Here is an 18,340-nt window from a genome sequence, read left to right as displayed (position 1 = left end):
GAGAGACATTGCATGAACAAAATAATAAGTATACCTACCCAAAAATATATATATATATATATATATATATATATCATTCCATTAGGCATGCCTAAGGGATTCTAAAGTTGCAGGGGGACACTGTCCCTAATCCACATGGTATATAGACACAGCTAAACTCACAAGCAAGTTACAGATCTTTTCCTATACTCTGCTTTGTGGATTCCTTGTCATCTCAAGGCAAACATCCATCCTTGTAGGCTTCATATAGAGCACACTGGAATAACAAAGAATTTCTCCTCTAAAAGGGACTACTGCATCAAGGTAGACTCCCAACTTACCACTGTGTGCTTAAGTAAACTAGACAACTTATACAATTTCAGTTCTGGGAGTGATCATGATTACTCAGTGGATTACAGAACTTGCTGCTGTATGAACAGGGTGTTTTGGTACCAGATGTATAAACTGAGGACATGACTACTCCAAGGTACATTGAGGAGAAGGTTTTTATTGTAGCTATAAAACAGAATATAGCCAGAGCCATCTGGAAGAGTCCAGATCAGAGAGAGAAAGCTATAAATTAAACATGGCCGGCAGACTGTACTGGGTCACGAGAGGAGATAGATAGATAGATAGATAGATAGATAGATAGATAGATAGATAGATAGATAGCTGAATAGATACACAGATAGATACACAGATAGATACATAGATAGAGACATAGATAGAGACATAGGACCAAGAGAGAGAAGCAAGAAAGAAGAGTCTAAGAGAGGAAGACAAAAGAGAGTACATGGCCAAATGACAGAATGAGAAGCTGGGGGAGGGATGAGGCCCATGAGTTGGAGAAGTTTGGGGCAAGGGTGAGTAGGGCTGAGAAGAGCCAAAGGCAGTTGTAATACTGAGTAAGTCTGAGGCCAGCATGCACTTTGGAATGCTAGCTGGCACCACAGATAGCCATTTGTTCCCAACAACTGCCAAGCCTGATGACCTGAGTTCCATCTTTGGACTGCAAGACAGAGGGAGAGAACAGACTCCCACGGGTTGTCCTCTGACCTCCACGTGTATGCTTTGGCATGTGATCATTCCACATGTACAACCACAGATAAATAAGTACATCTAATAAATCAATTCAATTAAAACTTAACATTTAGACTTTCCTCCTCAAAGCCAAAGATATAATAGGGCTTCCTTCAACGTGTGCAGTCCATTTAATGAAATTGTTTGCGGAAATGGGCGGCCTAATCAATGTTCTTCTTTCCCTGAGTAAGATCTATGGTGGTTGGAGAGGCCTACAACCCTAGGAATCAGGAACTGAGTCAGGAGTACCATGAGGTTGGAGCCAGTCTAATAAAATAAAATAATTAAAATATTAAAAATAAACAACAAATAAATGCTAAAATTGAAAATAAAAATTATGTGCAAAGAAAAAGACAGCATGGTAGACAACAGACCACTTTCCATAAGACACTACACTTGTCTTATCCTAACTCTCAGAGTCATTTGCACACCTTGGAATATAGACAAGTGTGGGTCACGAACATCTTACAATTCTGGGGCTGAGTACCTATTGCTTCCAAGTGAAACTGAAGACTTTTAATAGTGGGGAGTGAAATCCCTGCTTCTAAACATTCCACCTAGCTGTGTGCTGGCTCAACAAACTTTGACACTATGGTGCTGTTGTTCCTTTCCGTTCCTTGCAATTCTGCATCCAGGTTTCCATGGGAAAACACTTAGAAAGGATATACAAACCATATAGCACTTTTATACAAACAATAGCACCTAAAACAATAACTACTATTACCTACAATGCTCTGGGGTAAAGCCTTCAGCCCACAGTTCAGGGTTTTCTTCCCCTCACCCCATATCCACAGAAAGACAGGGCTGCTCCTCTGCTGCTTTCTGGTTAGTGTAGTTTGGATTCTGATAGAAAGAAAGGCAATCCAGCAAGTATTGTCTTCACCTCACTAATGAGCGAATAAACAGATCTCGTGGAATAAGAGTCTCCTCTTTTGCATTCCAGAGAGGCTCAGGCATAAATTACACCCAAGACCACATACTGTTCGTAGTTCCTGCTTTTCTCCTAAATTCCTCCAACTAATGAATATTTATGAAATGTCATTTACTATGCAACTAGCTGGTCTGAACAGTGCTCAAACTGATTAGAGCTGTTGTGAGAGACAGCCTTTCTTCCATTTTTTCAGATTCCCACGCACTGAAGCCTGTGGGGCATCTCGTGTAAGGACTCCTCCCTCATCTACTTTCTGTATAGACAGCCCTAGCCTCCAGGTTCTGGAGAGCCCAGCGTGAAGAAAGCAAAGCGTGAAGGTGGGGAACGAGTGCCATCTAGTGGCGCACATGAGGTGTTACAAAATATCAGAAAAAAACATGGCTTTCTTTGCCTCTCAGAAATGCATGATCCACGTGAACTAGCAGCAGAACGGGTCAACCTGTGAGGGTCCTAAGGACACTTCTTCCCCATGTCAGCAGTACGAGTGAGTGAAATTTGGGGGATATATTAGACAAAGAAACAGCGCTTTGGAGGAGCCTTGGAGCCCTTAACAAAGATGTCTCCCTGCAACATCTAAGCATAGAGCTGTTGGCCAAGGAGGCCAGGGCAGTCTCATTCGGAGCATCACCACTACTACTCCGGCCTCTGTCCTTCCAGACAATTGGAATTCATTCTTACAGCAGAATGTACTCTTTTCTCCAAAGGGATGTTGCATTCCTAAGGGCTTAACCACAGTACCTCAGAATGTGCTCTGGTTTGCACATAGGATACAAATCCATGTGTGAAACAGACCTTGATACGTAGTTACAGAAGACGAGTGGGCCCCAAACACAGTATGATTAATATTCTTATCAGAAGACAATTACCATGTGAAATAGATACCCACCGGAAGACTGTGAAGAGGTGAGGTTGGGTTTAAACAGCTGCCAGCCTAGTCCACTTGTCAGCTAGTCAGCTTTGCATGGCTGTACCAAGACACCTAAGGTGATCGTCATGTTACAGGGAAAACTCTGCTTGAACATGCATTTTGGTTTTTTTTTTAAGTCCATCATAGGGTATCTCAGTTGCTTTGTGGTCTGTGGTAAGGTAGCACGTTAAGATGGGGATGTGTTTGTTTGCTTCATGCTGAAACACAAGTAGGATAAAGAGCCTGAGAACTCACTATCTCCTTTAAGATTCCAGTCCCTAGTGAGCAAACCTCCTATTGGGCCCTACCCCTGGAAGTTTCTACTGTGGCTCAGTAAGTGGGCCTCTGAAGAACAGCCCAGAGGAAAATGCCCCTGCAGGTTTCAGGAGCATGGTCCTGCCAACTTCTTTATTTGGGACTCCAGCTCCAGCACTGAAAGTCAACCCACTCGAAGGCACCTGGGTGACACCCAGTTTCCCATGTCTATAGCTGCCTACCTTGTGTCTAGCAGTATCGAATACATCTTGAAGAAAAAAAAACTGCCTATGTATTACCAGAAAAAGAATACTTCACTCCTTTGATGCTATCTTTCATTTTATATCTTCTCTTTCAATTTGCTACAGTGCTCTTACATTTTAATTCATGTAGTAGTTGGTCTTAGTTAGGGTTTTACTAACTTAGGTTTTACTGTTATAAACAGACACTATGACAAACATAACTCTTATAAGGACAACATTTAATTGGGGCTGGCTTACAGGTTCAGAGATTCAGCGCAGTATCATCAAGGCAGGGACATGGCAGCATCCAGGCAGGCATGGTGCAGGAGGAGCTGAGAGTTCTACATCTTCAGCTGAAAGCTGCTAGCAGAATACTGACTTCCAGGCAGCTAGGATGAGGGTCTTACACCCGCACACACAGTGACACATACACTCCAATAAGGCCACACCTCCTCATAGTGCCACTATCTAGGCCAAGCACATACAAACCACCACATTCCACTCCCTGGCCCTCCATAGACTTGTTCAAACACATAAGTCTATGGGGGCCATATCTAGCCATAGCATAATAAAACGTACATTTAGTACAACTCCCAAAGTCCCCATAGTCTATAGCAATCTCAACAATGTTAAAAGTCCAAAGTTCAAAGTCTCTTCTAAGATCTATCCAATCACTTAACTGTAATCCTAAATCAAGACAGGACACCAGCTAGGCAAACTCCAAACTCTGCATCTCCAAGGCTGATGTCAAAGCAGTTTTAAGATCTCCAATTCCTTTTTCATCTTTGTTGACGACAACAAATTTCTTTTCCTGGGCTGGTTTCACTCCCTGTTAGCAGCTTTCCTTGGCAGATAGGCCATGGCTCTGGCATCTTGAAAATCTTAGGGTCTCCAAGGCAGCTTCAATGTTACAGTTTCTTGTTTCACTGTCTGGGATCTACACATGATCTTCTGGGCTCCTCCAACGGGCTGGTGTCACTTCTCCAGCTCTGCCCTCTGTAGCACTCTAAGCTCAGGATGATCCACTCCACTGAAGCTGCTGTTCTTGGTGATCATCCCATGATACTGGTGTCTCCAATATGCTGGGGTCTTCTGCTGCAACTAGGATTCACCAATAACCTCTCATAGATTTTCTTCATGGTGCCAAGCCTCAACTCCTTTGCATGACCCCTTCAGTCCTGGGCCATCAACCACTATTGAGGCTGCACCTTCACCAATGGCCTTCCACGGCTTCTCACAGTGTTAAGCCTCAGCTGGTCTTCATGACCCCTTCATGCCTTCAAAACCAGTACCACCTGGGTGACTCTTACACATTACCAAGTACAGTTGCAGCATGAGGTACAACCTTGGCTATCTCTGGAACACAACCTCCTAAAAGAGTTCACCTCAGTGATGCTGTTCTCTAATTACCGCTAACTTCTTAGCTCCAGCTAGGGTAAGGGGCTTAAGCCCACATCCACAGTGACACACCTACTCTAACAAGGCCACACCTTCTAATAGTGCCACTCCCTGGGCCAAGCATATACAAACCATCACAGAGTCCATAATCTCTCTGAACAGGGATGGTCTCTGGATGTTGTCAGTGCTTTGTACATTGAAACATGATCGGTATGCCTGTAAGAAAGACCTGAATACAAACTACCTTTTCTTCAATGCCTGGAGCATGGTGGAGCCTCATTTCAGTCCACCTGATATCATTGCTGTCCATTAACTTCCCTGATCAAGGCATGCAGGTCTTCTTTAGGTCTCTGCTACCTGCTTGTTCCCCTTGCCCCAGTGCCTTTGCATATGGAGTTTCTTCTGTTTGGAATGCCCACCTATTCCAAGAACATCTACTTAAACTCTTCTACTCCTTGAGATTCTGCTCTAGCGTCACTTTCCCACCTAAAGTTTCATTTTGAATGGACTCTTTGGGTACCAGTTATCTCTCACCTATAATACATAGCACAGAGACTCCTTTGTGTCTCAGGATGTGATCATTTTCTTGATATCCATCCTCCGCACCTGCTTTAGGCAACTGTTGCATTTGTCTCACCCATTAGCTGCTCAGGAAATACTTGCATCCATAGAAACACACCTATATTCAACTACTCATTGGTTTTCTGATTGTCTATTAGAATATTCAGGCATGTCTACCGTAGGCAGAAATTATCACTTCTACCAATTCTGTGCTAGGCGTTGAGTCTGCTCTCATGTCCTGTCTTAGTTAATCTGAGGAATAAGTCCATGAGTCAGCAATCATCTCACTTTCCAAATGAACTGTGAATCAGATGCTTAATTCTGCTAGAGGTCACAGAATTGTTAAATGGCAAAAAAAAAAAAAAAACCCTTTAATTTAAGACTATACATGTCAGAACTTATATTAAAAACTTTCCCAGAATGACAAAAGAAATACAAGCATATGATTTCTAATACTCTTGAATATATGCCCAGAACCTGCCTGAGCAGTTCTCTCTGAAAAGCATCTGAGGGGGTGGGGTGTCGGTGGGGGCACAGGGAGGTGCAAAACTTGATTTTGCAAAAGTAAAAGTTGTTTAGTATTAATAATATTTACTCCCCTTGATTCTTCCTCATTCTGCAGCCAGAAGCCAATGGCTTCATACAATTTAACATCTGCTGCTTAACAGTGGGGGCATAGGTAAAGGATTTACTGCTCCCTTCTCTGACCAGACAGCCAGACAGCCAGGACCCCCTCACTGCACAAGCCGGTTAACTCTTTGTGAACCAGAGAGGAAGGAAAAGAAAAGAATTAAAAATCCTTTACACAGGCAAACATGCATAGATACACACACATTCACACACATACTATACTTTAGCCAGGCCCAGCCACCTGTCTCAATCGACTCCACAAAGGTTCATGCATACTTACATACATACACATATACCTCACACATATGTATAAACAGAGAGACATACATTAGGATGGAGCAGTGCCCCTCAACCCATCATCTTTATTTCTTTTCTCTAGTTTTTTTTTATATACAAAAGTTCTTAGAAAATGACCTCATAGATAAAATGTTACACAAAAATGGGAGTTACAAAAGCATGTTGATATTAAGTTCAAAGCAGTGCTTCATTCTGTAAGCTCATTATAAGTGCAAAGCAACAGTTTCGTACGGCTTTGTCGTATCGTAGAACACACCTGTGGCTTCATCATTGGATCTGACCTAGAATCAATGTTTTTCCTTGATCATAAATTTGTCCCAAGCCTATTTCTTTCTTAAGTATAACTATGAAAGCTCATTGTATTTCTCATTATGCAACCTTTACTTACTATTTATGAGGAGTGGGCACATTCTATTCTTGATTCTAACTTTATTACATCTTTCTAACAAAACAACCAAAGCCATCTCTTAAACTTTCTTCCTAAGATTATTTGAATCAAATCAGGAACACTATGAAATCATTAATTCATCTAAACACCATTAATTCATGAAAGTTCATCTTTATGTTGATCTGCTGGAAATTTGCCCAATAGGGTACGCTGATGCCCAGGAATCCTTAGGGTATGTGATAGTGACAGGAAAGGCATATCAGCTGCAAGAAGCAATCCTGAGAACCTTGCCTCTCAGAACTCACTCACTGAGGCCATGCAAAAAAGGTGAGCCACCTCCACTAGACTTAGCCTTTCCTAGATGTCTCTTGAAAAAACTACATGATAAATATAAAAGACTAAGTAAATGGTGTTATACCCTTAAATCATGCTCATTGAACTAGATTCCTCAGTGGCAATCAATACTCAGTTACTACAGGGACTGTGCTATCTTAACTACAGAAAGCTCATTATGTGCACACAGCCAGCCTACAGGATGTGCTCAGTATAATCTGTTGAATGGATTTAAGCTTGACATTCGAATAAAACAAAAGGGATGACTCAGAGCAAATAAATGAATAAACAAGGGTAGACAGATGTCTTAGTGACCAATGGCTGCTCTTTTAGATGACTCAGGTCCAATTCCCAGCACCCACATTGCAATAGAAAGAAGGAAAGAAGGAAAGGAAGAAAGGAAGGGAGGAAAGAAAAATTTAATTTAAAAAAAAAATAAGAAAGAGTCCAGATAGACAAATATGGTGAGTGCTCAGGTGTGCTACAGCCATTTTAGATGTGTTTTAAATATCCTCTGCATACCAGTGCACCTACAACAAAACTCTGGCTTCATTCTTTCTTTCCTGCTTTGCTGATGAGAACCTGATTCTCAGATGAGAGTCTGAGCTCAGGGCCTAAGCTACATACAACTTAAGCTGCAGTCCCTCACAGGCCACTAACTCACAGCAACATAGTGATCTGTTAAGCATGGCTCCAGGTAGCACCAGAAGAAGTACTTCTGGGAGAGGCTCAGGACTCCCTGCAAAGTTTCTAGGAATCTGATAGCGTGTGTCATCTTGATTGGAGACCTGTTGTCCTGACAGACATGCAGAAGGGTGTGAAAGACAAAGCGCATGCCTCATAGCTTCCAATTTTTTGTCAATTATTTATACATGTGACCGTCTCATGGCCCTTAATCTGAAAATTCTTGAGGAGAAATGAAACTAAAGAGAAATGCTTTGCTAAAACAGAAGTGCCATCAGGTTTCTGGTTTCTTCCAAATCAATCATCAAGCCTTTTAATTCACTACAGTCCACACATACCGAGGTGATACACAGAGCAAGGAACAAATGGTGCTTTCCATGGAAATGACTAGGAATGATGAATGGATGGAGAAAATGGGCGAAATGGCTGGAGGCCCGTTATGATGCCAAAATACAAAGTTTATGAAACGTAGAACAGTGGGAAACCCAATCTCACCCTGACTAACTATTCCAGCTTTCACCACAGTGCTGAATTCTCTACAGTGCAGGGATCAAAGGGAATCCTTCTGTACACTGGGAGCATTTAAATAAAGTGGCATCATCTCCCCAACATTGTCTGTCCAATCATTAGATCAGCTAATTCTTGTGACTGTACTTCTCCTCATAAAGCATTTCTCCATATACCTCCTAATCTGCCCATCACAGTAATCACATGAAGTAGGTATGTTCATGTGTCTGAGTGGTCAGGTGGATACATGTATGTGTATGGCTAGAGGCCAGAAGTCAACCTGGGGTGTCATTCCTCAGGCATTATCCACCTTAGTTTTCTGACACGGAGTCTATTACTGGCCTGGAACTCACCTAGTAGGTTAGGCTGGCTGGCAAGCAGACCTCAGGAACCCTCTTGTCTCTGCCTTCCTAGCTCTAGGATTGCAGGCACCATTTCTGTCTCCTGGTAACACACACAGATTTACTGGCTCCTTTACAGCAACAAACATCAAAGAACTATACAGGGAAACGCTGTAAGGAACCTGTGAGTGCCTGATAACCATTGTTGAGGTCCACAAGCCTGAAATGAGACATCTCCAGAGGCTTAACTGAAGAGCCAAAGCTAATGATGGAGAGTCCTGAGAGCAGTGGGCAGCAGCAGCAGAATGTAGCCAACGTCCACGAAGTCCCCCTGGCTTCCCTCCATCCCGCCTTCTTTTTTGTCTTTTTTTTTTCCAACTTATTCTAGTTCACACCCAGTTTTTAATGAAATACAATCATTTTTAAATCAAATGAAATTGTTTTGACTCCTTAGGTCTGTCTTGTTTGGCAGAGGTATTGTCTGGCCTGGATTCCTTACATGAGTGTGATAAAGAGTCACACCCAAAGAGTGAAAAGAGCCAGCTGTTTGCCACAGTTAGCGACTGAAAGTCCCTACCTGTATCCTGTTATCTTAGTTACTTTTCTATTGATGTAACAAAACACTATGCCCAAGGCAACTTATAAAAGAACACAACTGGATTGAGCTTACGATATCAGAAGGTTAGAGTTCATGAGGGTGGAGCCAAGATTGCAGGCGGCAGGACCAGCTGAGGACTCACATCTTGATCCACAAGCAGGCACTGCAAATGGTGTGAGGCTTTTGAAACCTCAAGCCTGCTTCCAGTGACATTTTTCCCAACAAGGCCACTCCTCCTAATCAAACAGTTCCACCAAACTGGGGACCAAGAATTCAAATATATATACATCTATAGGAGGCTAGACCAAGTATTCAAACATATGGACCTTTGATTGATTCAGACTTGATGCTTTGAGCACTCTCCATCATCCAGACTACCAGACTTGTCCAGGTCCCTCTAGGAAGACCAAGTCTGATCTGCCTGATCTGAGTCTCATCATGTCTCCCATCAGCTGCCTGGTCCTGAGCAGACAATGTGATTGTCCATTCTCTTTGCCAAATGAGAGGATACAAGAGGTACTCAGTAAAGCTGACATCTTCCTCTGCCTTACCTACATTTGAAGATTCCCCTCTCCAGGGCCTGGAACTGAAAATAACTTTTGCCCTAGATGCTGCTTCCTTACCATTGGAAGGCCTCCCCACCCTGCAACCCTCAATGCCCAACACTCTTCTGCTCCCCACCCTGCTGGATACAGAATAAAGCTTAGGTAGGAGGGGCAAGCCCATGTGGCCACATGTTCTGAGAGGCTCTAGCTATAGCTCTAGCTGCAGCTCACCTAGACACCCTCCCCCCAGCTTTTTGTCCCCTGCTTCTTAACTTTACCTCTGTGCCTTGGCCACCAGATCTATATCCTTTCCTAAGACTCCTCAGGGCTTCATACCTGCCATTGATGTGGCACAGAAACTGAGAGCAGAACAAGTAGAGTAGCCATGGGGCTGGTTCCTTAACTTTGGTCTCAAGGAACCTGGTCTGCAATTCTCTGGTAGAGGTCTGTCCACTGGTATGGGTTCATGTCCTTTGGGCCCAGCCTTCATACTGGAACTTTCTGGACAAAGGTTTGTGTTGCCTATGATACTGATGTTGAAGTCAGAGGATGTTCCCACTATAGTTCTGTGACCTACACCAGAAGATGCACCATGTTCTCCACTAAAGCCTGCTCAGGTGACTTAGCATCTGTTATAGCTGTTTCCTAACAAATATTTGTTATCATATATGTACATGTATGATAACATGCCCAGGGCTGCCAGATAGTCTCACTTTTAGATGTTGCTTATAATAACAGAGCATATAAAAATAATATTGATTAATAAAAATAGCAGTAAATACACTGGCCGACCTCAGCCTTAATCCACATGAATCTACACCAAGTACTATTAACCCAATTTTATTTTCATAATATAAAACTAACATCAAGTCCTTTCAGGGCTTGCCTATCCATACCCCATCACCCCCAACAAATCTAGAAAAATCTTGGTGCTATAGAAAGGACATTAAGCAGAGTGCTGGGGAGGGTAGCATTTATAGATCAGCAATGATCTTATCATCTTATAATTTAAGGTGATCTCTACCCATCCTCTTCTTGAAATGGTCACACTATGTAATGCACAATGAGTTAGAACTCCTAATCCTCCTGCCTCAGTCTCCCACGTTCGAAGATTACATGGAACTTTGACAGCTTAGTGATTCCCTTTAACATTACAAATTCAAATCCTTTTACACAAACTATGCCCTTTTAATTTCTCTGAGCAACTAGAAAGCACAAATAAGACAAAATGCATCTCCAGTAAAATATCACAGCTTAGGTTGGGTAAAGGGTATTTTGCTTTAGTTTTTTAAAGCCAACAAGCACTCAAGGGACAGCTCAACCCTTACTTAGTGTGTACTCTGCTCTTTCAGAGGACCTGAGTTTGGCTCCCAGCACCCACATGAGCTGGCTCACCATTACCTGTAACTCCAGCTCCAGAGGATCTAATGCCTTCGTCTCACCTCCATAGACATCTTTGCTCAATGCACATACCTACACATAGACATACACATAATTTAAAGATTTTTAAAAGTCTTTAAAATTAACTAATGCCTAGTTAGTTTTCTATTGCTGTGATCAATAACATGACAAAAGCAACTTATAGAAAGAGGTACTTGTATGGAACTTTTGTTTTCAGAGGAATAAGAGTCCATCAGCACCACAGTGGAGTGGCACAGCAGCAAGCAGGAATAGCTATAGACACTGGAGCTGGAAGCTGAAAACTGAGCAACAGATAGGAAGCAGAGAGCAAACTGGGATGGCACAAGTCTTCGAAACGTAAAACTCTGCACACCTCCTAAACCTCCCTAAACAATGCTACCAGCTAGGGACCAAAGCCTAGGGGGTGGGCGGGAGAGCGCCACACCCTTATTCAAACCACCACAATTATTATCCTTTTACAGAGAAAAATTTAAATGGCCAATCGTAATGGTAGAATGTCCAGTGGCTCAGTTGCAGCAGTTTCACATGGTAACTTCCCAGCTGATCTTTGTCTAAACAAAACAAAACAAAACAAAAAAACCATAAGACATGAAACGCCTGCCTTTTGGAAGCTAGTATGTGTTTGCTGCCCTTATTTTGATTTAGCCCCCCCTGAAGTTCTCCCAAGTCCCTTCAAACTGGATTGTTCTTGGACCACATGTATCTTTTATACATTTTTGAGAATTGGAGTTACTACTCCAAAGAAAAGAAAGATTAATTTTGGCTGAAAGAACAAACCTAATGGAAGCAAGGGAGGATGACGTGACTCACACACAGACCTTCCCAGGATACTCTACAGAAGATCTCTACATGCTCTGTGGGACAGCCAACCCCAGGCACCAGACAGACCACAGTCAGGAAGATAAATCACACAGCAACAGAGGACATGCTCTAGGGAACCCTGATTTTTATTTTTTTAAAGTGCTCCGAATTAATAAGGTCTTTTATTTCTCAAGAGTATATTGATGTCTGTATAGCTAAGAAATTCTGTTTTCTTAAGCATCTCCTGAACCTCTAGTCCTGAAAAAGGTCCAAGTGGATGCCAGACTGGCTTCTCCCAGGGAGAATTATGGGCAATACACCTCATACCAGTGCTTGGACTACCATTTTATCTGGCAGTCACACTGTGCCTGCAAAGGAAGCAGCAGTCTACTGCTGCCTTCACCCAGTCATTTAATATATGTCTGTTATGTATATAACGGCTGTCAAACTATATGAATTATCTAGATGTGTCCCTAATTCCCTTGGGGCTCACATTTCTTGGGAAAGGGAGATGAAAGAGAAAATAATTTCCAGGAGAGATAGAAAGTATAAGGGAAACTGCAGCCCAGATGCAGCTATCCCTCGCCTGGGTAGCCCTAGTTTGTCCTCAGGTCCTCTCCAGCCTCTATTTCCTGCCTTGCTGTTCTCGCTCAGTTTCACTTTCCTCTCTGCTGCCCACTTCTGCCTCCCACGTGCTCTCGCGTGCTGCCCAGGCCAACGGTAGCACTGTCTGCCCTGCCATCTCCTCCCTCCGCTGCCTCTGCCAGCTCTACTGCCTGGCCATGGGAAATGAGGCCAGTTACCAAACTGAGCTCTGCAACCACTTCGACCAGGAAGAGATTAGAAGGCTGGGCAAAAGCTTCAAGAAGTTGGACTTGGACAAATCGGGCTCCCTGAGCGTAGAAGAGTTCATGTCGCTGCCTGAGCTGCAGCAGAATCCGCTGGTGGGCCGAGTGATCGACATCTTTGATACAGACGGCAACGGGGAAGTGGACTTCCAAGAGTTCATCATGGGCACCTCCCAGTTCAGCGTCAAAGGTGACGAAGAGCAGAAGCTAAGGTTCGCCTTCCGAATCTACGACATGGATAATGATGGCTTCATCTCCAACGGGGAGCTCTTCCAGGTGCTTAAGATGATGGTGGGAAACAACCTCAAGGACTGGCAGTTGCAGCAGCTGGTGGACAAAAGTATCTTAGTCCTGGATAAGGATGGTGATGGCCGGATATCCTATGAAGAGTTCAGTGATGTGGTCAAAACCATGGAGATCCACAAGAAATTGGTCCTGTTTGCGTGAGTTTTGTGTCTGTTTGGCTTGTTTTGTTTTGTGTTTTGTTTTGTTTTGTTTTAAGGACTCCCCTCAACATACTTAGCTTTCTTCTCTCTTTCAAGATCTATATCCAGCTGTCTATCCTACTAACCCGGAAGTGTTTCTCTCTGCCACTATCATCCATGAAATATTATTAATTCAACTCTCAATGACTACAGACAAAGTGGGGAGCAGAGAGGGAAATCAGAAAGTGAAATGATTCTTATAAATGCTTTTTTCTTTGTTTTAGAGAACACGGTCAAGAAGACTAAACGCTTAAAACTAAGAAAATGTACATCTTTGCCTTTCTTTCTCGAGGTTGTATATGTGGGAGAAGACAACAATTCTCATGGAGTATTAGGAACTCCATGTATTTACCTGTGGCACTCAGACTGTTAACAGATTGATAACTTCCTGTTGTAACAACTAGCAAAAATATATTTATCTTTGCTTAGTATCCTTTAATCTCTCTATCTCTCTCTATCTCTTTCTGGGCACAAATAACTCCATAGCAGGATTAACCCTGTCTCTCCAAGATGCACCCAGAAATCCCTGAGTATGTTTGAGGGATAGAAGTCTGAACAGGAGAGTCAGTGTTTCAGTCCACCAGAAAAATAGCCTCAGTGTTCATGGGAAAATAGTAAATCTGGACCAAATGTCTAGCCAGCCAGGTTTGCAGCAGTTCAGGTTCAAAAAAAGCAGACTCTTGGTCAGATGGGGCAACATCCTACCCAGAAAGAATCCTCTCATCCAATACCCAGTTGGAGAGAATGGGAGAGTCTATTTTCCCATAGGGTGGAATGAGCAGATACAGACTGACATGCCCTTTCCCAGGATGCTGAAATGCAATTGTTATGGATGATGAGAAATACAGATTCCAAGCAAAACGAAACTTAGTGACATCAGTTTGGTTTGCTTTTGAGAATCAGATCTGGTCCCTAGCAGAGAAGCCAAGAGCTGTCTTATCCCAGGAAGGTTCCCCACACTGTAACATCCTACTCAGAGTTCCTAATGCCTGAATCATTAAACTAGTACACTAGGAAATGCTGAAACTTGTTGATGCTAGACAAGTAATGTTACACAACTCTCTCAAGTCACTTAGTTCTTGTTGGTGGTCTGAGATCAGCAATGTTAGATAGTACAGCATGGTAAGGAACAAGCTATGTTGTTTTGGAGTCAGTTTAACACTACTGTTTATCCCCATAAGTGTCACTAGCTCTCTGAAGTCCCTTAGACTAGTGTCAATTCATAGGGTATAAGATGTCCTTGAAACACCTTAAGCCCATGAGCTAGCATCTAATACTTCACAGACTGCTCCCTATAATGAGCTGCCTGAGACTCCAAATACTGGCACAATGAAATCAACTCTTACTTCACTCACCCAGTCAAGGAACACCACTTAACTATCCCTGTTTTATTGTTATGTTTTAAAGACGCCACCAACTAGTCTTAGGGAGTGGGAATTCAGAGATTTTGTTACTGGCAAGGTGCCCATCTATTCAAAGGCATACTGCAAAACTTTTTACATTATACTTTACTTGAGATCCACAAGGAATAGGAATCCCTGACTCTATACTTCCTTTTCCATCTTAGAATATCTATTTGGTTTGTGCAAATAATGCCATCCCTGTAATAGTGGAGTCAACCCCATTTCACAATAGTTAAGACAGTTTGAGAGCCAAATAGCCCAGGATATGGGTTCAGGTAGAACAGTATAACCACACCACCTATTAGTTAGGTGAATAGGCACATCCATCTAAGTTTATTCTGAGGATCCAAAGTGATGAAATGTATAAAGCATTCACTCTATTGACCTCCCTGCCTCTCCCTCTCCCGGAATCTGTAAGGCCAGTGTGGAAAGGACACTGGGGTCCTTGCATCCTCACTTCTCAACATCCAGCCACCAGGGCTCTGAAATTAACTGGATATCTATGGAATCCTGGCCCCGAAAGGAAATGAGAGGGACCAACACCAAGTCCCTCCTCACCACACATGTGCAGAGCACACCACAGACAACCTGAGACATGAGGGACACCTGAAAGAAAGCCTTTTTTCCTTTGAGAGGAAATTTTAGTGAGAAAGGTGAACGTAAACCTCAGATCTCCTGAGGACAGAGTTATAGCTCTGGACACATATACTTTCCAATAGGAAAAATTTTAAATTATGGCCAAAGATTTGAAGTATATTTGGTTAACTGTTCATATTTAACAAGGACACTCTTTTGGAGTAGCTGGAATAAGTTAATTGCTCAACCATATCGTAGCTGCATAAAGCTTTGTAGCAATAACTTTGGACTGAGTACTTTTTCTGGTTTTAGAACAAAAACGATCTGGCTAGATATTTGGGGAAATGGATTATATTTACTTCCAAGTTAGAATGCTTTTTTTTTCTTTCAGTTAACTTTCAATTTCTCACCAACCAATAGTTCTATACAACTTCTTAGAGTGACAATAAGAATTGGTGTGGGTGGGGTAATCGGCTCCTAACTTTTGTCATAACTTATGTGATGTCATTTGATCAATGCTGAGGTGGTGCCTTCATCTCAGCTTTACAAATGACAGACAATCTTGTCTGTGGACATGAACCTGGTAAGAAGGAAGAACGGACAGATTTAAGACCACAAAGACTGAGCTGGCTTTCTATCCTATTAAATTCCTCTTATTTTTATGGTTCCTATATTCATGTGTCTCAAGTTATTCAGAATAATCTTACTAATGTAATCTGGTCTCGACCCAATTTTCATAAGAGGAGAAACCAAAAACTAACAAACTAACTGTTTGTCAAGGAGCAATAGGCCCAGACCTCTTCAGTTTCATGTATTATAAAAAAAAAAACAAATGTATTTAAGAAGTGTGTGTGTGTGTGTGTGTGTGTGTGTATGCATGTATTTGTGTGTATGCATGCATATGTGTGGTGTGTGTACACACACATGTGTGTGTGTGTATGTGCATGAGCAAGTGTACAGGTGTGTATGTGAGAAGAAGAGGTCTGCCCTGAGTGCTGTTACTGGGAGACTACCTACCTTGGGTTTTAAGAGAAAGCATCTCACCGGGATCTGGGGGTCCCTACTGAGATTAGGCTGGTGTTTGGTGAGCTCCAGAGACTCTCCTGTCTCCATCTTCTCCGCTCTGGGATTACAAGCGTTGCACCACCACACCCAGTTCTTTTACATCAGTTCCAAGAATTGAACTCAGGTCAATTACCAGGGTATCACTCCAGCCCCTCGACATAGTTTTAAGCTACCTTCCACATTCATCTTAGCTTGAGGAACAACTGACCACATTTAAATTAAGCTGATAACAGCAATATGCTCCAAAGGCATACACATTAATAACAACATATTGTTATGATCCTGTGTTAATGGATTGTGTCTGCTCTCTAGCATACGTTACAATTTCCAAGCCATGAGATAGCTCTTTGTGAAACAGAGGAAAAATAGTAACCGCACCACAGTTGGTTTGTATTCCAAGTCAATCGTGCTGTAGGAATGACATCAAGAGGTAGAAATGGAGCTGCTGGCCTGAGAATTAGATTGGATATTTGGGAGTGGGGTGAGAGGGCGGGATGCTAGGCATGCCAGGTGTCATGCGCTCTAGGCTGTTTTCCCGGAGTCTGGAATCCTTCTCAGGATTACCTATAGCAATGACTGTGACTTAGAGACTATGTCACAATACCTTTAAAGTATTTGTAGTGGAAACCAGCAGGGCATAGGCATAGCAGTAAGGCTGTGTAGGTGAGATGACAAGCTTCTCTGACAAGCTCCATCTAATCCATAAATATGCACTGTTGTTGCTGATAATGGCAGCTTTAGACTATGGTTTCGCCAGCTTTTTTTAAACACAACAATTGCCTGACGTGGTAGTACATGCCTTTAATCCCAACGTGTGAAGAAATGCATGCACACATGTGCGCGAGCACAAACACAAGGATTTTAAATAAAATTGAAAATTTAGCTAAAAGGGATGCAGGTTTTTCTAAGATGTAAGTGACCCTTTACGGTATAAGCTTCTGAAGTACTGTGACAAAATTGAAAGTTTTGAAGAAAACTTAACATACCTCTGTTCCCTAGCATAAAAACTCACGATAGACTGAAGAGATCAACATTCCTCCAAATCACCACTGAACACAAAACATTTTTTCCAAAATAATTGAAACAATAGAAGCTGGTGGAGAAGACAAAATAAACACACACATGCAATTCCAAACTTGTATGGAATAAAATCCAAAAATTAAAAGATCCTGTAGTAAAATCTAAAGTAGAAAAACATAGAAAGGAAAAGTCAATAGCTTTTTAAGTCTCGTGTCTAAAATTCATAAATGCAGAAAATGCAAACATGGTCTACACAAAAGGCAGGAAAAATAAACATGGGAAAATATTTAACCATCAAATAAATACTAATTACAATACTTAAATCAAATTGGACTAGGGGTATAGCCAGTGGCAGAGTGCTTGCACAGCCCACGTGTAGTCATGGGTTTAATGTTTGCACCAGAAGGGGGCGGGGACTAGAAAAACTATGAAACAAGGTTGGTGAGGTTATGAAGATCTGGAGCTTTGTAGCATCATGTACCTTGGATGGCACTGAGTCTGGTTTCTGCTGTTTTTTAGGGTCATTCAGATATTGTTGATTATCAAAATAGTAGCAACTATTAGCCTGATAACCACACTCGTTGCAGTGTGTATCTCAATGATCTAAGATAACACATTTAAATTGGCACAGACATTTTTTTTACTGCAGCAATATTTATCATATAAAGTATAATCATAACAGTTTGGTAGTGGTAAATCATTATAAAAGAAGAAATAGATTTAATCCATTGACGTTAATAAATAGATGACTAAGTTTTAGAGATTAAAAGGATCATTTTTAAAAGAGCTGTTCAAAAAATAGTGTGTACTTGCTTACCACTCTAGAAATATATATATTTCTAGAAATATATCACACACACACACACTATATATATATAGATAGATATATAGATATATATAGATATATATAGATATATATATAGATATATAGATATAGATAGATATAGATATAGATATAGATGTAGATATAGATATAGATATAGATATAGATATAGATATAGATATAGATATAGATATAGATATAGATATAGATATAGATAGATA

General features: G+C 41.8%; 2 protein-coding genes across 3 annotated transcripts in view; both read left to right on the top strand.

Annotated features, from left to right (window-relative positions):
• Nucleotides 1-18,340, top strand: part of Grin3a (glutamate ionotropic receptor NMDA type subunit 3A) — a 192,443-nt gene that overhangs the window by 159,554 nt on the left and 14,549 nt on the right. The window lies entirely within an intron of this gene.
• On the top strand, nt 12,670-13,671 carry Ppp3r2 (protein phosphatase 3 regulatory subunit B, beta). The gene is made up of 2 exons (XM_028780016.1): nt 12,670-13,190; nt 13,457-13,671. Exons 1-2 carry the CDS (start codon nt 12,682-12,684, stop codon nt 13,476-13,478), a joined length of 531 nt encoding a protein of 176 aa, XP_028635849.1. The 5' UTR covers nt 12,670-12,681; the 3' UTR covers nt 13,479-13,671.

This window comes from Grammomys surdaster, unplaced genomic scaffold (assembly GCF_004785775.1).
Source record: "Grammomys surdaster isolate TR1022 unplaced genomic scaffold, NIH_TR_1.0 363, whole genome shotgun sequence".
Taxonomy (NCBI): domain Eukaryota; kingdom Metazoa; phylum Chordata; class Mammalia; order Rodentia; family Muridae; genus Grammomys; species Grammomys surdaster.
Note: the sequence above shows the minus strand (reverse complement) of the source record. Positions and strands in the feature narration are given on the sequence as shown.